This window comes from Pestalotiopsis fici, assembly GCF_000516985.1.
Source record: "Pestalotiopsis fici W106-1 unplaced genomic scaffold PFICI_Scf_3, whole genome shotgun sequence".
NCBI lineage: Eukaryota > Fungi > Ascomycota > Sordariomycetes > Amphisphaeriales > Sporocadaceae > Pestalotiopsis > Pestalotiopsis fici.
Window position 1 is genome coordinate 2,990,302 of NW_006917093.1, and position 19,932 is coordinate 3,010,233.

At 51.1% G+C, this 19,932-nt stretch overlaps 9 protein-coding genes across 9 annotated transcripts; 6 read left to right on the forward strand and 3 right to left on the reverse strand.

Annotated features, from left to right (window-relative positions):
• Positions 1-3,460: 3,460 nt before the first annotated feature.
• Positions 3,461-5,095, forward strand: PFICI_05057 (uncharacterized protein; the record flags this gene model as incomplete). Its single annotated transcript, XM_007833638.1, has 2 exons — positions 3,461-3,765; positions 3,838-5,095. The coding sequence occupies 2 exons, from the start codon at positions 3,461-3,463 to the stop codon at positions 5,093-5,095; spliced, it is 1,563 nt and encodes a 520-aa protein (XP_007831829.1).
• A 517-nt stretch (positions 5,096-5,612) lies between these two features.
• On the reverse strand, positions 5,613-6,841 carry PFICI_05058 (uncharacterized protein; the record flags this gene model as incomplete). Its single annotated transcript, XM_007833639.1, has 3 exons — positions 5,613-6,316; positions 6,428-6,763; positions 6,832-6,841. 3 exons carry the CDS (start codon positions 6,839-6,841, stop codon positions 5,613-5,615), a joined length of 1,050 nt encoding a protein of 349 aa, XP_007831830.1.
• Positions 6,842-7,271: 430 nt separating this feature from the next.
• PFICI_05059 (GPN-loop GTPase 2) lies at positions 7,272-8,469 on the forward strand (the record flags this gene model as incomplete). The annotated part of the gene is made up of 3 exons (XM_007833640.1): positions 7,272-7,335; positions 7,410-7,735; positions 7,795-8,469. 3 exons carry the CDS (start codon positions 7,272-7,274, stop codon positions 8,467-8,469), a joined length of 1,065 nt encoding a protein of 354 aa, XP_007831831.1.
• An 8-nt stretch (positions 8,470-8,477) lies between these two features.
• Positions 8,478-9,053, reverse strand: PFICI_05060 (uncharacterized protein; the record flags this gene model as incomplete). Its single annotated transcript, XM_007833641.1, has 1 exon — positions 8,478-9,053. One exon carries the CDS (start codon positions 9,051-9,053, stop codon positions 8,478-8,480), a length of 576 nt encoding a protein of 191 aa, XP_007831832.1.
• Positions 9,054-9,443: 390 nt separating this feature from the next.
• Positions 9,444-11,602, forward strand: PFICI_05061 (uncharacterized protein; the record flags this gene model as incomplete). The annotated part of the gene is made up of 3 exons (XM_007833642.1): positions 9,444-9,704; positions 9,772-9,850; positions 9,906-11,602. 3 exons carry the CDS (start codon positions 9,444-9,446, stop codon positions 11,600-11,602), a joined length of 2,037 nt encoding a protein of 678 aa, XP_007831833.1.
• Positions 11,603-12,930: 1,328 nt separating this feature from the next.
• On the forward strand, positions 12,931-13,461 carry PFICI_05062 (uncharacterized protein; the record flags this gene model as incomplete). The annotated part of the gene is made up of 3 exons (XM_007833643.1): positions 12,931-13,145; positions 13,206-13,240; positions 13,301-13,461. 3 exons carry the CDS (start codon positions 12,931-12,933, stop codon positions 13,459-13,461), a joined length of 411 nt encoding a protein of 136 aa, XP_007831834.1.
• A 1,055-nt stretch (positions 13,462-14,516) lies between these two features.
• Positions 14,517-15,379, reverse strand: PFICI_05063 (V-type proton ATPase 1e-64; the record flags this gene model as incomplete). Its single annotated transcript, XM_007833644.1, has 5 exons — positions 14,517-14,628; positions 14,688-14,996; positions 15,054-15,145; positions 15,213-15,247; positions 15,319-15,379. 5 exons carry the CDS (start codon positions 15,377-15,379, stop codon positions 14,517-14,519), a joined length of 609 nt encoding a protein of 202 aa, XP_007831835.1.
• A 611-nt stretch (positions 15,380-15,990) lies between these two features.
• Positions 15,991-17,205, forward strand: PFICI_05064 (uncharacterized protein; the record flags this gene model as incomplete). Its single annotated transcript, XM_007833645.1, has 1 exon — positions 15,991-17,205. The coding sequence occupies one exon, from the start codon at positions 15,991-15,993 to the stop codon at positions 17,203-17,205; it is 1,215 nt and encodes a 404-aa protein (XP_007831836.1).
• A 1,217-nt stretch (positions 17,206-18,422) lies between these two features.
• Positions 18,423-19,116, forward strand: PFICI_05065 (uncharacterized protein; the record flags this gene model as incomplete). The annotated part of the gene is made up of 3 exons (XM_007833646.1): positions 18,423-18,481; positions 18,541-18,710; positions 18,827-19,116. 3 exons carry the CDS (start codon positions 18,423-18,425, stop codon positions 19,114-19,116), a joined length of 519 nt encoding a protein of 172 aa, XP_007831837.1.
• Positions 19,117-19,932: the final 816 nt, after the last annotated feature.

The following is a 19,932-nucleotide window of genomic DNA, read 5'->3' on the forward strand; positions in this document are numbered from 1 at the left end:
CGTACACAGTAGTTCGGATGGGCTCAAAGGGGGTACATTGTGCTCTCCGACACGGCACTGCTAATTGGGTGCATATTGGTCCGTCTGCATGTACCTGCTTGACCTGCTTTGCTGCACCGCCTCCAGGCTAAACGAGGGTCAGGCAGGGCCTGATGGTGCCATCTCTGTACAGGGGCACCCTGTATAAAGGGTTCCTAGTTGTCTAGCACCTTGGGACGGACCGGTGTCTACAAAATAGCTCCAAGATCTAGCGGCGACTTCCGCGGAATAAAATTTGTGCATGAGCTGCCCAGTGCAGCCAGTGCAGTCTCTGTCAGTTCATGTTGGATTTCGTGAGGGTAATGCAAATGGGCTTGGAGGGGACACCCTTGCCGGTAACACTGCAGACGCCGACCACTGCATTCATTGACAGAATCTTATGATCTACTCATTTGGTGAACGCCTATACGACGGCCCGCCCGAGCCTGCTGCAGGTCCATTGTCGCGGTATACGATCGTATTTTTTCCAATATCTTTGTTCGATGCCGACCGAAGGACAGAAAAAAAAAAAAAGGGGTCCATCTGTGTACAGTCGGTACACAGGACTCGTCGGACGTGTTAGCCAGACAAGACTCAGCACTACTCCGTACACTACCCTACTTGCGGATGCTCACCGCTAAACCTGAAGAAAATAAAAAATGGACATGGGTGAGAGTGCAGATCCGTGGATCTCATCGTATTCCAATGCCTTGGGCCGCTGATGACTGGCAACCAGCCAAGCTCCTGCTCCCCTTCTCAGTGCGAAATACCACCTCTCAGGTGGCGTTGTGAGACTGCATTTCATGGTAAATGGAGGAAACTGGAGCATCGTACACTATATTTCCTTACGAGGCCCAGTAAATATCGCCCCATTCCTATCAAATCTGCTATTCGGACTTGCTGCATTTCGTAAAAACTTCATCTGAAAAATGCGCCCATGAACGAGACCCGACAAGCCGAGGATTGCATCAAACACGCAATGGAGTGGTTGATGCTTTTTCACTTGCATACATACGAAGACTGCCTGTGGATACTCGGTTTTTCGGATGCGAAAAAAAGAAGACAGACCATTTTGAATCCAATATAGTGCATTGGCTACTAATGGATTACTGTGTACTGGCGCGCATTGCCCAGTTTGGTGTTTAATGACTTGACGCATGCGAAGCACGTGTCGAGGTGTCAAGGGCCATACAAATCAAATCGAATGTTCTCTTGCGGTGAAAAGCTCGTCTTACATCCCATCAGACGTACATCATTATCTTAATTCCTGCATGTAGTTGAACCACGTTGACGGGAAAAGACAACAATTAAGAAGAAGAAAAAAAAAAAAAAAGACGCGATTCACGTATCCTCGTCTCCGAGCCCTCGTATCACGAACACGAAGCAAAGCGCAGTCCCTCCCTTCGGGTGCGGTAGATGAGAAAGGCAGTTGATCTTCAGGCACACTGACTGTGGTGCCGACAATCCGGGGAAATCGATGCAGGTTTTCTCAGGGATTTTCATGATGTTGCCAGGCTCCCATAAAAATATCGATGTCTATCAGCTGCAGTCCCGCTATAAAACCCTCCATCTGTTGCGCCGGTCACAGGAGAAAAGGGACGAGGCAGGTTGGCAGGGCCCAAAGAGGACCCCACTACCCCCACAGCCGTTTCTTCTTTTTTCGCCGCCCGTTTGCCGCAATTGTGATCTGCCAGGAGGATGCAACAGTGAGTGGCTGGCAAGCTGACCGAGGCGCTGCGATTCTAAAAACATGAAAACCCTTGGCTGGTCATGACGTGATGGTTGGATATGGTCATTCGTTCAGCCAAAATGTAGTGGTCTCTGTACGACCAGAAACTCCGATTTCCGCATTAATTTCTGCCATCGTATAGCAGCACGTATTGTTAAAAATGTGGTCTTATACTATCCACTTGTTTGCATTCTCGATCCACCCAGGTAACCGTAATGATCCCGAAGCACTCTATCTGCATGCAACAGATCCAGTGTTGCATCTAGGTAGCAAAGACCGGCAGTACCTTTCTAGTCAGGCTGTAGCTTGTGCTGTCTGGTTGTCTCCATTTGGGGAAACACATTTTCCATCGAGATCTACTATCTGTTGCTTGAGAAGTGAAGGGTTCCATGTCTCCGGCATCTCTTCCAACCGGCCCGTCTCTGCCCAAGCGCTTCTAAGTTTATACACCCCAAAAATTCGTGCTTTGAGGTGCAGGCTGCTGCTGGCTTAGACGCGGCCGAAAGAAAAATTTACCCTCGGTGTCAGCTTCTTGGTGGGTCTCGTCTTCGGCCGGGAGCCCTCCGTGGTTTGGATTTGTTTGATGCCTGACATGAGGCTGACAGTTTCCGAATCCTTCGGCTAGTTCTCCAAAGAGAAACTTGTTTACTAGCCCGAGAAGAATCAGAATTTTACGCTTTTTATATCGCCATTGGTACGTCATCAACAGCGAGATCTGAAATCAATCGGTATATTTCACAGGGCAACTAATATATCGACTACGTGCCGAGAAGAATATCATTGTGCGAAGATGCTCATAGTATTGACTTGTGGCGGTTGAATGACAGACACCTACTGATACTCTGAGAGCAAGCCATGATCATTTTGAGCCGCTTGTTCATCAAACAAGAAAACGGCAATGCGCCATAAGCATTGATATGATCAGTAACCTGGGTAGGGTATCAACACAGCGCCTCCTAACATTCGCATTCGCGCCTGTAATTGCATGAGATAATGCTCAGAAATCGATTAACATGGATTTCTGGGAGCTGACAGTCCATTCTTTGCTCCTGAATAGATCGGACTAGGCGTAGGGAAAATCTCGAAACCAATACATCGGGCATGGTTTAAGGGAGCACGGACTGTAAGGAAATATATGGTTAACGGAAGCCAAGGGGGATTATGAAATAACGAAATTATAAATAACAGAGATCACCTCCTGCTCAATATGATGCCTCCATAATCTGGAATGGGAACCTCATAGTCGCTATAATGGAACAAGTCAAGCTCAGACGGTAACCTCTTCCGCCGAATCCCCTCTTTCTCGCCTTGCAACGATAGAAGATTTGATAGGCGGAAAATTGGCCCATGACAAGTCTGAGCTTTCCATTTACAATATAAATGTGGCTAGGAAGGCGCAGAGATTTTGCATGCAGTACTCCAGTCACTTGAACATTGGCCAAGTCACTGGCTCCTTCCCAGGAACTCATAAGTGTTACCACTTGAGGTCGAAATGATCGTGCCTTCCGTCTCACGAGATGGAACATTCACAGGGAACTCAACAGTTTGAGCACCACCTAGACGTGCTGCATCCTATATAGATATATGGAACTTCCATGTCTTTGCTCCTTGGCATACACTGCCGCTTTGTGTCTGTGTTCTCATTGTGAAGGCCCATGGCCTCGTCCAAACTTGGAATCACGGGTCCTGACATCTAAGCATCAAGTCATGATCATGGCCTCGAGAACATCTCGCTCAAAGTCAGGATCAGCACATCAAGGTAAAGTGCTTAGTCGTCGTGATCCCGTGCCACTTGGCAAATCTCGTCTCCAGACGCAGTCAGCAAATGCTCAGACAGCCCAGACACGGATTGGGATTACATCATATCGCACGAAGTCTGAAGGACCTGCAAGTCTCCACGAATCAGTCCAGACTCCAGGAAGAGACACCAGCGGACCACTCCGTGTGCGCGCAAACACCAAGAGGCGAAGATCGGTGACAGCAAATCTCGAACAAGCAAGTCAGATTCGAAATTCAAGGTATGAAGGCATACTTTCCACGTCCGTGTGCCTGAAATTCGAACTGTCCAGCTAATCTCATACCCCGAATAGCAGGAGTCCACTGCGCTCGAGTGCTAGGCTCGCTTTCCCTTCATATGGTGGACATGGCAACAAAGACCTATCACGTGAAACTGATGCTAAAGGCCATCCATTTAACGAGCGTGTCAGAATTTCAGCTCGTGAAGATGCTCCTCAACGTGAACCTTCAAGAGGTAGACGACGCTTTCGAAGTCCAACCCCGTTTCCAATCGTCCAAGGCACCCAAGTCGTTGCAGCCATCCAGGAAATTCCCGTGTCGGGACATGAAAGAACACGACCGCATAGTGGCCGACCGACAGAGAAACCCCATGATGCGGAACAACCTATCGGCCACAACATCGACAAAACCACGGTTCCTCGTGCGAGAGCAAAGACGCAAGATTCTAAACGGAATGCTTGGCGAGCTGTGAAGGGTGGATTCTTGGTTTCCAGAAACGTGCAAGCTGAAAATTATCTCTTTCCCATACGAAAGGGTAAACCAGACCCGGTATGGCGAGCAGGCGACGGTTTCTCAGACGAGGAAGCTGCCCCGGACTTTCTCTTCTATGTCACGGGACAGAAGAAGCGCATGAAACCGGCATCAACGACAGATTTCGGGGTCCTCCCTCTTCTTCCAGCTATGGATGAGCATCCAGGTAGCATCCGACATTCTCGGAAACGACGAAAGGTGGGCGAGAGTTCACTGATTGACCGTGCGGCACTGTTGCGCGGAGTCGCAAACGAACCATGGCCAACGTATAAGAATTTTATGGAGAGTAGCTTGCCTGCTCGCACACAACAGAGCTTGATTCAAGACCATGCCGCTGTCCGCACGCATCTTTCCAATCAAGTTCAGTCTTCCTTGGAAAAAGCCACACCCAAGCCTCAATCAACATATCAGTTGCTTGCACGGTATGGGAAAAGCCCTTTACATTTCAAGGGGCGTGTCAATACTGACAGGCCGGATGCCCGAGGTGCATATATTCCCCAGTCATTGCCCACAAGGCCTCTGAGTCTTTCAGGTTCTGCAGGCGATAATGGCAGGGAGTCGTCCATAAGTTCCGATCAAGACTCTCAGAGCAGTATCGTTCCAAAGACAGAGCCCAGCCTAAGCGGATCTGACGAGGGTACGCAATCGGACAGAACCGACACTTCTGACCAATCTGACCAGACTATTCGCTCTTTTTGGGCCGCAGACGGGAGCCATTTTTACCCCGAGGATAATCTAGTGCAGAGAGGAGTGGCTTCACACTTCTCCAACGGCGATGATGATGATGATGAAGACTATTAGGTGAAACCAGAGGAGAATTTCCTCGACGAGCATGCTATGGCGCCAAATCACTCTATAGACAGGGCTCATTAGCGGTCTCAAAGATAAATGACCTCAAGAGCCGCGGCGGCGTTTCACTGCTGGCGATGTTGTTATAACTGTACAATTTACTACAGGGCCTTGTTCCTATCTGGGAGTACACGATATATCTGCTGGTGGAGTGGTGTATATATCCATAGCTGTCTTGTCATTTCGTGTCGGATCAGACCACAAGTCAAATCTGCACTTGAGCACGAGTTTCAATGCCATCAAATCTTGGTACACGAGCTTCGCATAGGTTTCGATGAGTGCAAATATCTCAAAAACATCTTGTAAGTCCTGGTATATTTTGCTCTGCCGACAACGCCGATGCGCCAAGTGATAAAACCCTGAGCCATGCAATATAAGTCATCACGAATTGTGTTGTAAACATCGCCCGCCAAGCACGACCAAATTCAAATGTGAGGTCAAGGTTCGGAAACTAGATTGATTGCACCCTTTATTTGGCGCCCTTACCCTTGGCTTCTGTCTCGCCCAATTCTCTGATGACAACCTTTGTCCGTCCTTCTCCGCTGTAGTCTTCCATGCCAGTCTCAAAGCCCGGGCACACGCCAATGGCAAGGTATTTTCCATCACTCGAGAAAGCCAGAGATGCGACACTATCGGGAAACTTCTGGTAGATCTTCATGCGGCGCTTCGCTGCGGCGTCCCATAGCGCGACTGTGGCATCACCTCCACCGCTGGCAAAGGTGCCAAAGTTCGGGTGGAAGGCGAGAGCATTGACGGGAAAGACGACGTCGGCGCCGTCCTCGGGGCTGGTCTGGCGGTGACACTTGAAGGCGTACTTGCGGGCCTGCGAGGCCTCGGAGGCGTCGAACCACTCGACAGCGACACGGCCCTCAATCGAGGACGTGGCGTAGCCGGCGTCCGAGGGCATGGCGGCGACGGCCCGGGTCAAGAACTTGAGCGACGACTCGCGCTGCTGCCAGGGCTCGGGCACGGCGCCGGATTGTAGCGAGGCGGCTAGTGTGTTCAAGTCGTAAATGTGCACCAGCCGCGAGGTCATGGCGACGATGACTTTTGAGGGCGAGGCGGCGAGCGCGTGCGGCTTGCCGGGCAGTGGAATGGTCAGTGGTGTCAGGGAAGTGTCGGATGGGTTCAGCACGTGGAGGGTGCTGTCCCATGAGGCGGTGACTAGTAATGCTGTTGAAAGGCACAATTGTCAGCTCAGGCGCAGTTGCCAATTGGCAAAGAGATGGCGTGAAGAGGTGAGTTCAGGGAGTGGCTGTTTGTGAAATCACATGGCCAACATACAGTGTTCCCGACTATAGACAACCCTCCTGACGGGCGCCGTGTGCTTGCTGACGAGCGTCATGTCACCACTACTGAGATCGATCCGCCGCACCGTCCAGTCCATACCGGCGCTGAAAGCCTCGTCGTCGTCGGCGCCAAAGCACACGTCCATGACGGGAGCGCGGTGCTCAAAGGTCTGCAACAGCGTGCCATGTCCGCTTTCACTGTCGCTGTGGGTGTCGTAGAGGTAGACATTCTTGTCCCAGGACGAAACGAGCAGGCGGGTGGGCGAGGAGGGCGCAAAGACGAGTGACGAGACCGCATCGTTTGGCGGCTGCGCGAGCTCGAACTGTGTTGCTGTGCTAATGTTAGCAAGACGAACTCGCTCTAGATGCTTCGAGAGCAATTAGATCTGGGAAACTCACAGGGTGCCATGGTTTTATTCCTAAAGATATTGACTTGATTGCGCAATGAACTTGTCAATGTCGTCTTGAAGCAAGAAAAAGCTATGGACGAATGTTTACCAATTGCAGCATCTAATCCAGGTACCTAGGTAGGTTACCTACCTACCTACGTACACAGACCCCTGCTGTCGATAAACAAGAGCTCCCCGGGGATCCTGCCAATTGTCACCGCCTAAATTTCCCAAGGCTTGGCATGCGTCGGCGGGGCATTTGGTCGGATCGCTGGGAGCTTCATCCCACTTCCATGTCGTCTGTCTCTTCTGGTTGCTTCTGAGCCGTTTCATTTGTAACTATCGTGACTGCATTCGCGACCCAATAAAATTTCTCACAACTCCTCTCTATGGTCGCAGAAACATACACCACATATTAAGGGTCTTGCGCAGTCTCTCCAGCAGACAAAAATGCCTTTTGCTCAGCTCGTGCTGGGCAGCCCGGGTGCTGGCAAGAGCACCTACTGCGATGGCAGTAAGCGCATACCCCGCCACCACCGGTGAGCCTCAAGAAAGTGGTCACCAAAGACTGACTAGATTTGGTCACAGTGCATCAATTCATGAGCGCCATTGGTCGCGACTGTTCAGTCGTTAATCTAGACCCTGCCAACGACCGAACAAACTATCCTTGCGCTCTAGATATACGGAAGCTGGTGACCTTGGAAGAGATCATGTCCGACGATTCCCTGGGCCCGAACGGTGGTGTGTTATATGCATTTGAAGAGTTGGAGCACAATATGGAATGGCTCGAAGAGGGACTGAAGGGGCTTGGAGAGTCGTATGTGCTGTTTGACTGTCCCGGCCAAGTCGAGCTGTATACCCATCACAACTCACTACGGAACATATTCTTCAAGCTTCAAAAGATGGGATACAGAGTACGTATAATGTGCCTCGAGTTCCCGACCGCAACTCTCGCGGCTAACCTTTTGTACAGCTGGTGGTTGTGCACCTTTCCGACTCCTTTTGCCTCACGCAGCCTTCTCTCTATGTCTCGAACCTCCTTCTGACCCTCCGTGCGATGCTGCAAATGGATCTCCCGCACATCAACGTCCTTACCAAGATAGACAAGGTTGCAGACTATGACAAGTTGCCATTCAACCTCGACTTTTATACCGAGGTGCAGGACCTGAATTACCTCCTTCCATACCTCGAGGAGGAGGCACCATCTCTTAGGAGCGACAAATTCGCACGGCTCAACCAGGCAGTGGCGGATTTGGTGGAAAATTTCGGTCTCGTTCGGTTCGAGGTGCTGGCAGTTGAAAACAAGAAGAGCATCATGCATCTCTTGCATGTCATTGATCGGGCGGGAGGGTATGTCTTTGGAGGCGCAGAGGGAGCCAATGACACCGTCTGGCAGGTGGCTATGCGCAACGAATCCTCAATGCTGGAAGTCCAGGATATCCAAGAACGCTGGATAGATGCAAAAGATGCATACGATGAAGCCGAGCGGAAGGACGACGAGGAGCAGGCCGCAAGACTCGGCCACACTGGTACGGGGGCGACGACCCCGGACCTTGTGACGGATGATGGGGAAGATGACGAGTTTGACGGTTTTCCTCCACCGCCGTCAGGAGATAGTGGCGTAAAGATAGTGAGAAGAAATCAATGATACCCCTTTCAGCTATCGCTGAAGTCTGCCATCTCCTCGTCTTCAAGCTCGGATTCATCATCAATGTCCACAGTGTTTTCTTTCGAAGCGGTTTGGCGTGTTCGTTTGCCTTCGTTCATGATGGCAGCCAAAGCGCTGTTGCCCTTTGCGCCGGCCTGATCCTTGACCGCGAGCATCATGTCCCGGGCGCGCCTGATGGCCTCTTCTTCAACCCTTCTTATGGTCCCGCTGACGTGCACAACACGGAACGTGCAGAGTTTGCCGTCGCGGACGGGCACGTGGTCCATCATGGTCAGCGCGGACCAGACAAGGCGGTAGTGGGCGCGATTGACGCGCAGGATAAACGTCGAGGTGGCCGGGGACAGGTACTTGACCTGCAGGCTGGAGATGGCGCCCGACCCAAAATCGCCAAAGAGGATCGCGACTTGGGCGCGCAGCTCGCGCAGCAGCGCATTGCGGTCAAACTTGTCGGTCGTCGGCTGGTTGAGGGCGATGAGGTCGGGGGTCTTGGGCGACGGCTCGGCCGACAGCTCAGTCGGGTAGAGGATGTTGACGAGGAGGTAGCGCTCCTTGATGCGGACCATGGTGCCGCGCAATAGCCCAAGAGAGGGACTATATTTGTGGAAGATGCTTTGGCTCCGTGCTTTAAAAGAACAAAGCGCAGGTGATCATATGTCAATGGATTCCCGATGTGATTCACTTGGCGCAAGTCCCGTCCCTCACTTTTTCAATATGGGGGAGCTTTATCTTATCGTAACCCCCTGTAGGACCTTGTACGTATACTGCGTCAATGGGTGGGGCCCGGACTCGATCCAGAGACTCCGCGCCTATTCTTACATCCGGTCTTCATCCGCTCAACATAATAGACGGCCGGAACCGCTTGGGTTGTTGTTCAGAATATTTTGGATAGTCTCTATTGATTTTTTGGACTCGAAAGGATTAAAGGTGTACTTTGACTCTGTTTCCTATTGAGGATGTCGTCAAAGTTGAAGGCTGCGATTCTCATCGTCTCCACGACGGCTGCCAAGGATCCCAGCAAAGATGCGTCGGCAGAGATCTTGAAGGATGTCTTGGAGCGGGAAGGCGGAGGGAACTGGGACTTGGTGGAAACCAAGATTGTGCCAGATAAACTTGATGAGATACAGGGCGCGCTCAAACTCTGGTTCACGAAACAAGTCAATCTGATTTTAACGACCGGAGGAACGGGCTTTGCTACATCGGATAATACTCCCGAGGTATAATTATTTCCAAGATGCGAAATAAGTCTTCTTTAAAAAGCACAATAGCTAACTTTGAATATAGGCCGTATTGCCATTGCTGCAGAAGCAAGCGCCCGGGCTTGTACATGGCATGCTAGCGGCATCGTTGAGTGTCACACCGTGTAAGTGACCGCTCCTCGATTTATACTCGACGACGAATCTGACCAGAGGTGATAGTTGCAATGATGTCACGTCCAGTTGCTGGTGTACGAGATAATTCCCTCATCATCACTTTGCCCGGATCGCCAAAGGGTGCAAAAGAGAATCTACAAGCTGTCCTCAAGACCTTACCGCATGCCTGTCTTCAGGCGGCCGGCATGGACTCTAGAACTTTGCATGCCGGAGGAATCAAGAAGCTTGAATCTGACGCAGGCATCAAGTCAGGCGAAGCCGCACGTACACATTCACACGGTCATTCTCACCACACCCATGGACATGATCATGGGCATGGTCATTCGCACGGTCACAACCACGGCCATGGCCATGGGGGACCCGTACGGCATACTGCTCCTGGAGCTAATCCATTATCAAACGATCCTAGTTTGGGGCCCAGTAGGAGAAATCGCGAATCGCCATACCCCATGCTCGAAGTAGACGATGCCCTCGCCCGCATCCGAGAGAACACTTCGGCGCCAGTGACTGTCAATGCTAGGGTAGACCGGTCACTGCCGGGATCCGTACTCGCAGAGGACGTGAAAGCCAGGGCAAATGTCCCAGCTTTCCGTGCCAGTATCGTTGATGGGTATGCCGTGGTCGTTCCCAAGGATGGTAATTTGAAGGGCGTTTTCCCCGTCGTTTCGGTATCTCACGCAGCTCCTGGTGAAGGGTTCAAGCATCTGAATGAAGGGGAGATTGCTAGAATCACCACTGGTGCACCTCTACCTCCCGGTGCCACGTCAGTGATCATGGTTGAGGATACCGTACTCAAGACGATGACTGATGACGGGAAAGAGGAGAAGGAGGTCGAAATTCTCGCAGACGGCGTCAAGGAAGGCGAAAACATTCGTGAAGTCGGAAGTGATATCGAGAAGGACACTCTCATACTTGGAAAGGGCGAGCAAATTTCAGCGGTGGGTGGAGAGATTGGTCTGCTCGCTGCGGTTGGTGTTGCCGAAGTCAAGGTGTACCAGAAACCAATAGTCGGCGTGCTATCAACGGGAGACGAGATCGTCGAGCACGACCGGCCCGGCGAGCTCAGACTTGGCGAGGTTCGAGACACGAATCGCATCACCCTCATGTCAGCGGCACAAGAACACGGCTTTGAAGTGGTGGATCTGGGTATCGCGTCGGATAAGCCCGGTACCCTCGAGGAGACCCTGCGTGATGCGCTGAGAAAGGTGGACATGATCATCACCACGGGCGGAGTCAGCATGGGCGAGTTGGACCTGCTCAAACCCACCATTGAGCGCTCCCTCGGTGGCACCATTCACTTTGGCCGCGTGGCCATGAAGCCCGGGAAGCCCACCACCTTTGCTACCGTTCCCTTCAAGAGCAATTCGGGCGAGCGTATGAACAAGATCATATTCTCCCTTCCCGGAAACCCGGCATCGGCTATTGTCACCTTCCACCTCTTTGTCTTGCCATCGCTGCACCAAATGTCTGGAATCGAGCCAGCTGGGTTGACCAAGGTGCCGGTATCGCTCGCTCATGACTTTTCCCTCGACAAGCAGAGACCCGAGTACCACCGAGCCGTAGTGAGTATCGGCAAGGATGGGACGCTCAGTGCAGAGAGTACAGGAGGGCAGAGGAGCAGCAAGGTGGGTAGTCTCAAGGGTGCCAATGCATTGCTATGTATGCCGGCTGGTAAAGGTCCCCTGCGCAAGGGAGAAAAGGTCGATGCCCTGCTCATGGGGGCAATCAGAACCGAGTTCTAGTTGATGAATGCTGAGAAAGGTATTATTCTATGGGCGGCAATATAGTTCACCACAGTTCATCATTGATTGTTGAATATCACAGCATGTATCAATTTCAACTGGACAAAAAAAAGAAAAAAAAAGCAATAAACACAGGAATACTACCTAGGCATGGCATGGTTCAAGTCGATTGTAATGAGATGTGACTGGTAAGCGAGGGCGTCTTGAAGGTCATAACTCTCATCGCTTTATACAAGAAGCTATGAGAGCCAAGTAATGAAGGAAGTCTGATCTTGCCTAACAATCGGGTAAAGAAACCAAGAAGTATGGATATTGCGGTGGGCTCCAAGAAGGACGATGTTCACCATTTTGTTATGTTGGCCAGTTCAAAAAGTATCATGCAGCCAAGGTTCATCTCGGCGACTTCTTCACTTCCATTGGGCAATCGTCGTCAACATAATAAATAACTGACTGTCTAGGGTTTTACCTAATCGTTTAACATTGCTCAGGAAAATGCACAATTAAAGGTGCAGAGTACATGACTGTCAAGGCAATTTTCAGGTCTTGTCTAATGTGATTTCCAAGATGCCAGTCCTTATGTACTGATTGTTGGACCTGGGATTGTAGGGTCGCCGTTTGATCGGACAGAAAGTAAAAGAAGACAGCGTTTGTTCGGACGACGATTGTTCAGACGACAATGGGCGCCGGCCAGGCTCAGATCTGCGGCGCCTGGCGAATAGGCACAATCAGTAACCTGAAAACCTGAGGCACCCGCGGTTGTGAAGATTTATAAATCCAGGCCTCGGATCCCACCAAACCGCCGATGGAATTCTTTCATTCACAATTTTATCCCACACCGGGAAGCTTCTCAACACCACCTTTCTCTTTGACTCCCTCATCGGGTCAAAGAGAAGGAAGCTTGGGCTTAGCCATGATGAGCCACGACGACTCGAACCCAGATATAACATCACGACTCCCCTCAAGGTATGTCTTTTCCATAAACTCTTTTGGCACTCTGCGCCGATAACCATGAACGCAATACTAACTGCCACCCACACAGGTGGACAAACCTAGATGCCAAGAGAAAATAAAAAAAAATTAAAAATTAAACAAAGAAAAACAAACACCCACGCCCACACGCACACTTGCTCGACATCCACCATGACGACCTCAAAGTCCTGCCTGGGCAAAAAAAAGGAACACAACCATCAAGATGTTGTACCCCAGGTTGAAGCTGGCAGCCTCATTGCCAGCTCACCCCCCCTCTCTCCAACCACACTCCCAATGTGGCGGCCAGCCACACTCTCTAAGCATTTCTGTCTACTCCGCAGCCATACCGTCGTCTAGGCATGGAGTTCTACCTGCCCATTGGCAACCGGCAGCTGTGGACCCTATTCATCAATACCCTCTCACCCCTCCGATCTGCATGGCCTATCCCCATGCCCCTCCATGAGTTCACCAACAACATTCAATTCCAGCACCACAATGCCGAGATGGTCTGGCAGCAGGAACGACGGCTCATAAATCAGCAGACGCGTGTGCAAGCCACGAGACGTCGTCTTCCGTGCGTGGGAGGAGACTCTGACGTGCGGCTGGTACAACGTCGGATCTTATGACTGGCCAGACCAGGTGAGGAGTTTGATCTGGACCCCCAAATACGTAAGTTGCAAGACAGACTCTCTGATGACACAAGACAACTAATAGAATGAGGGGAATTAGCCAACGACCTCAAATTTGCCAACTATCAGGTTGCTGTGGTCTTTGACCCGGAGAATGGAACCGTCGAGGTTCGCGTTCACAGATCGCTTGATCGGACTGTTCCAAGGTTCCCTGTCTTTCTCCCCCAGCGCGCGGTACCGTCGACGCCCACGAGACCATGAAGAAGTTTTCAGTTCATGTCTGGCTTCTTCTCGACTTGCAGCACTCGTCCTGATGGGTTAACAATGACTATTGAAATCTGAGCCTTTATTCAAGGCTTAGTGACAACCATGTCACTAGGCAGTAGTGGGAAGGATCCCGAGTCCCCCCTTTGACCGATGGACGTTGGAGCCCGTGACATCCGACCCCTTATGGACTACATGTAGGGACGAATGACCAATCCCTGCATTCTTCAAAAAAAAAAGAGGGAATGAGAATGAGGACAATGACGAGGACCCGGAGTTCAAAGGGCAGGGACGTAATCAAATTTGTTTTTTTTTTTTTTTTTGGACGGGCTTTAGAGCAAAGAGAAAAAAAATAATTGACCGCTGTGAAAAATGGAATAATTACGCATGGTTCAGCAAACATGTGACCTTGTCTGAACTGGAAAGTCATGCTCAATGAACTGTTGGCTCCACTGCAGGTGCTGGTAATGAAAACTCTTTCTCTTGTCCTTGGACTTCCAAAGACCTTTACCTATCCCAAAGTACCGGTATACGCCATCTCCTGTCGATCACAACCTGTTCCGTCCCATCTTTGTTCTTCTGTTCAACGGAAGTTGAGACGAGTACATTAGTGTTAGGCTTGGGCTGGCCCCATGGTCAGACGAGGCGCAAGGCAGACGGGCTGAGGGCAGATTGCAGCTTCTTGTGGATGCCGAAAGTATATGGCCATACTCATCGATGAGCTGAGGTTGGGTATTCCAGGAATCCAAGCCACAGCATATGCAAAATGTACAGGAGAAAGGGCACCAGAATCCGACCTCGCAACTGAGTAGAAAGTTTATATGCTTCTGTTTTCCCTGTTTCTGTCTAAAATCATATTATAAATGAGGCGCCTATAGTTATATTGCTGTTGCAGTTTCGAAAATACTACACAATGCAATTTGTCGCACAGGAAACCATCTGCCAAACGCCGGGGAATCCATTTCGAACTCCGAATGCTTGTGTGATACTACAACATACACCCTACTTTCACATCGTGTTAACCAACAGTGGTATTTTTTCTTTAGAATTCTTTAACCCTTCCAGCCAAAGTCGTTTGCCTTGCCAGAGAGCAGGAGACCGATGATGAGACCGAAGAGACCGAGGACGGAACTGAAAATCTCAATGACGAGGATCTTGACGAAACTTTCTCACATGTTAGCCATCGTGCCAGCATACCAAAGATATTCACGGGGTCTTCTTACAGAGTTGCGTCTGCTGCATCGGCCAAGGCCGCTCCACTACCGTTGATGCCAACAGCAACACCGCAGACCAGGTTGCAGCCTCCCACGGTAAGACCAGCCCAGAAGAGGGCAAATCCAGTGTAGTAGGCCTGCGCATCAAAAGCGGCGGCATCGTCGACGAATCCAACCTTGGAGGAGAAGACGATGGCCATGATGACTCCGTAAATGGCGACGACCTCGCAGAAAATGATGGAAATCAAGTTCTTTGTTCGGATCCTAGGTGCCTTGACACCAGCACCGAGAATAGATGAGCCAGTGATGAAAATACCCCTATCAGTTGGTCAGAATCCAGTGTGGGAAGAAGAAATGCCCGTGGTTTGTTCGTACCATGCTGCTCCGACGACGGAAAGACCGATGCAGAGGGCGATGCCCAGATCTGCCCACGCATACGGCGAAATCGATTCAATGAAAGCTCCAACCTATTCCCTCTGTGTGAGTATATCATCCCCTTATTTGTAGATTGCGATCGTGGAGGTGGGTATTTACGTTGAACGATTGGCCGCTGCCGGTGAAGAGCATGTCTGTAAACAAGCAGTCAGTTACGTCAATCTTGCCAACAGACGAGAGCGCCCAAATGATGACGACAACTTACAAGCTCCAACGACGAGCAGAGCTGTCGAGGCACTGCCCAGACCATAGTACAGAGCACCCATCTTGAGAGACTTTTGGATGCTGGAACGAGAAAGTCGATGAACAGATGTGGCGGCGCGGGAAATAGCTTGACAACAACAGCTCAACCTGGGGAGCTCACGGGATTATCGCGAGCGACGTTTAAGCTGCTAGGCAATGCCACACTCAACTGCAAGGTGCTCGGACTGGGACTCGGTTCAGGTCCCAGGCCCAATCAATCCCCAGGCACTGGCACCTGGCCAGCCAAGCTAGGTGGGCATGGACGTCACGGCTCCGGGTTATACTTGGCTCCGGCTGCAAGCTAGGTCATGACTGCACAAAAAGTTTTTATGTACTTGTGCACAAGCTCCATTGGATTATGAAACATCTTTCTGTGACTCAATCGATCATTCAATCAGCCCCGCCAAGCGAATCGAGGGGCAGCTGCAAACCCAAAGCTCTTTCTTTCTATGCAGTCCCAAAAATCTACAAAAATCTCCCCCACCAATAAACGACGTTTTGCAACCGAGTCCACGATAGATTTGTATAATTTGCCTGCAAATTCGTAGGCAAACCCACCACTTCAGCCAAACTGTCACTCCCCCGGCTCTTTCGTCCTGCTTTTCGAAGCATCGCATCCATCCGAGCATACACAATGGCTGCCATTTCGTCCCAGACTTACACCCCCGCCGAGGAGACGGAGATTCAGCAATGGATCACCACTTCCGACCGTCTCAAGTCGTCGCCCTCCGACTCGTCCATCCTCGGGTCCTTGAACACTCACCTGTCGACCCGAACCACACTCCTCGGTACCAAGCCCTCCAAGGCTGATGTCTCAATCTACCAGGCCTTGGCTCCGGTTGTCGCCAAGTGGACTGCCGAACAGCGCACTGGCGAGCAGGGACACCCATACATTGTCCGCCACCTCGACTTTGTCCAGAACTCCAACATCTTTGGCCTCGACCTGAAGGACCAGGACAAGTTCCACGTTGACCCGGAAGAGGTCCTTTACGTCAAGCCTCCCGTTGATGCCAAGGCTGAGAAGAAGAAGCTCAAGGAGAAGGAGGCTGCTGCTGCTGCCGCCGCCAAGGCCGGTGGTGAGCAAGCCACTCTTGTCGACCGCACCAAGGCCGCCGCCGCCGCCGTCAAGGATACCGTCGTTGAGGCTGGCGCCGCTGTTGCTGCCGCTGCCGGCGTTGGTGGTGAACAGCAGCAGAAGCCCAAGGAGAAGAAGCAGAAGCAGCCCAAGCCTCAGAAGGCTCCTGCTGCCGCTGCTGTTCCCACGCCTGCTCTGATCGATCTCAGAGTCGGCCACATTCTCAAGGCCATCAAGCACCCCGAAGCCGACAGCTTGTACGTTTCCACCATTGCCATGGGTGACAAGGAGGTTACGGAGGACTACACAGAGTATGAGGGCCAAATTTGCCGAACTGTGTGCTCGGGTCTCAACGGTCTGGTGCCTTTGGAGGAGATGCAGGGACGCAAGGTCGTGGTTGTTGCCAACCTCAAACCCGTCAAGATGCGTGGTATCAAGTCCTGCGCCATGGTGCTCGCTGCGTCGCCCAAGCTCAAGGAGGGCGAGGCCGATGACCACAAGGGCCCAGTCGAGCTTGCGAGCCCCCCTGCTGATGCGCAGGCCGGTGAGCGTGTCTACTTTGAGGGCTGGGAGGGTGAGCCCGAGGGTGTCTTGAACCCCAAGAAGAAGGTCTGGGAGACTTTCCAGCCCGGCTTTACCACGACCGACAACCTCGAGGTCGCATTCGACGCTGGCGAGGTCAAGGAGACGGGCAAGACGGGACTCGGAAAGCTGGTTACTAAGAGCGGTGGCGTCTGCACAGTCAAGAGCTTGAAGGGTGCTACGGTACGATAAATCATCGGATCATTACCCAAGAAAAGATACCATGCAAAATCTAGAGAAATGTCGCATTCAGAGCAAGCAAACATTCAAATTGTGGCACACAAGACGATAAGATACCTTCCTGCGACTTGCCGAGTGACGTCTGATTCAGCCGAAAGTAGTTCAACACTTCTACGACGTGACCATGGTGAGAAAGTCGTCGTATAAATTGGAGACAAATGTAAGCGTCCAACAGAGGGATAATAGCAGTTCCCTCTCTGTGATCTCACCGTCCAAGGATATTTTCCCGAGAGAGGCATGCGGGCTTGGTGCGGTAAAGTGGCGTTGTCCTGGCATTCCTTTTCCAAACTAAAAAAGCCCTACAAATACCAGTGCCAAGCGACGGGAGCTGAGCTTGTCAGCACAGGTTGGTAACACTATTTTAGCATTTCCACGAATGGTCAGATTGAAGAGTTGCACGCGTCTGCAATCGATACGGGAGACAGCCGAATCGTGTCGGTTCCAGCAAATGGCCAAGGAAAGTTTGCCTAGCTGCCATGTTCCATGGTTCGTCGCACGAAAACGGCGAGTCCAAGGAGAAATGACGCCGCTGCACAGTTCAGACCACGGAACGGTCCCGTACCTGGCTTCCAAGGCAAGGCGACATGCTCTCAGACTCTGTCGATCCTATGGCCGCTTGTCCCGAGACTCAATTGATCTGCTTAGGGGACAGATCGGCAATACTATCGAAGGTCATCCCGTCTATGCCGTAGAGAATTTGACGACATTTTTCGAAGCGAGAAACATGCTTCTTCATTTGATGCATCAGCTGGACTCGTGTTTGACTGACCGAGAGCTTGGCAATCCTTCCAAAGTCCTTTTCAACGTCCCTTGATTATAGCGGTACTGCTTTCCGAAGTTGCCAACCTCACAGCCACCGCCGAGCAAATTAAGCCGTTGGCCCAATCATTGCCATCGTCGTCTTACTCTTGGCCTTGATTATTTACTTTGTCAATCCAATTAGGTTTACGGACATTCCTTCAACCCGGGGTGAATTAAGCTTATTGAGGTCTTGAAAAGGTGGGTCGAGCTCCATCAGTCGTATAAACTTATACTGAAGGTGAAAATCTATATGAATGAGCTCCAAACACTTTGCCTTTTGTCAATTAACACTCGCTCACAGACTTCACTTCTCCCACGTTTCTTCTAGAGTCCCAAAGAGATTTCTAAACCTCGATTGATCCCACAAGATGCTCTACCGTGCCGCTCTTCCCGCCCTCGTGGCTCTCTGCTTTAACATTGCCGGAGTGTGAGTCAAGCCAGCTCATTACATCTTTATCCTCATGACTAACGAATATGTATGTCAAGTGCTGCTATTCCAGCCGCTCAAATCACACCGGCGCCTGTCGTACGTGACTACGGAACAACACCAGAGCCAAGCATTCCTGGCAGCTGCTTGACAACATGGGATGACTTTGAGCACACCACTGGCGGCGTCTCGGTCAACTGCTTCACTTACACGAGCACCACTCGTCCAGGTAAGTCCCAAAGTTTCTTTGTTATCATGCCATGTACCACATTTTATTGGGAAGGGGCGAAAACACCCTCAAGACACCAAAAAAGACTTAAAACTCACGTATCTAAAACCCCCCAGCAAACTGCCCCGTCTGCACCGCAGACTCTACCCTCGTCTGTCCCCTCTTCATCTACGTCACCACCAGCCAGGTGCCCTGCTCCACCGACTGCTGCCCGACCACGGCCACGGCCTACGTCGACGGCGCCTGTCCCACGTGCGGCCAGTGCAACATTCCCACCGAGACCATTATCGAGACCACGGGATGTCCCGCCACGGCCACGACGACCGATGCCGCGGATCCCACCGAGACGCCGTCCTGTTGGTTGCCCGAGGGCTGCCCGGCGCTTTCTTCTTCTTCCGGGTACTAAATTTTCGCACTTTTGAAAAAAAGGGGCAGGGAGGGGGCATTTGATAGTTTGCTTGAGTTTCATGTCAACAGAGGGGGAGTGAGTGGAATCCTTATCATCAGTCTCGCGGGCTCAGAAGACATTCGTGGGCGCCAGGGAGGTATCTGGTTCTTTTAGCCTCTCAAAGGAAAACGAAAATACATCAAGGTATCTCCAAAACCATTGCCCACTATTCCGTGTGCTCACAATTGGACGTGACCATGATCAGTGTAATACCTAACCCCCTTAGGCTGTAAACAGACTTTAATCGTCTTCATCAGGAAACAAGACCTTGAAAGAGTTGTAAAAGCCGAGCTCGTTGTGACAGTGTGATGTGTGAAAGCGATCCGTGGGACCGGATTCAGCCGCACTCGAAAACCGAATGAGGATATAGAACCAAATTCCCGGGGCGCTCGCATATTGCAAGGGTGCCCGTCAGCAAAACAATATGGTGGCGGCTGATCTATGGTCAGCTTGTGGCTGCGTTGACCGTAAGCTAATTACAACAAGGGGAGGAAAGGCGACAAGACAGGAACCCCTACCCAAGGGGGAAAAAAAAACTGCGCTTTCTAGACTGTATTTTTTCTTTCTTTTGCAAACTATCTTTTCTATTTCATCTAGGATCGGAGTGATTTTAACCGTTTCCTTTGATTGGAAAGTATAGTACAGACTTGATGCATCCTCATCCTCTGGCGTCAAGCCACCGGTCCAATGCTAACCTTATCCAAAAGGTGCGTGCCCCCAGTAAATTATCATACAATGCATAATCATACAAAATGTACACAAAAATAGACACAT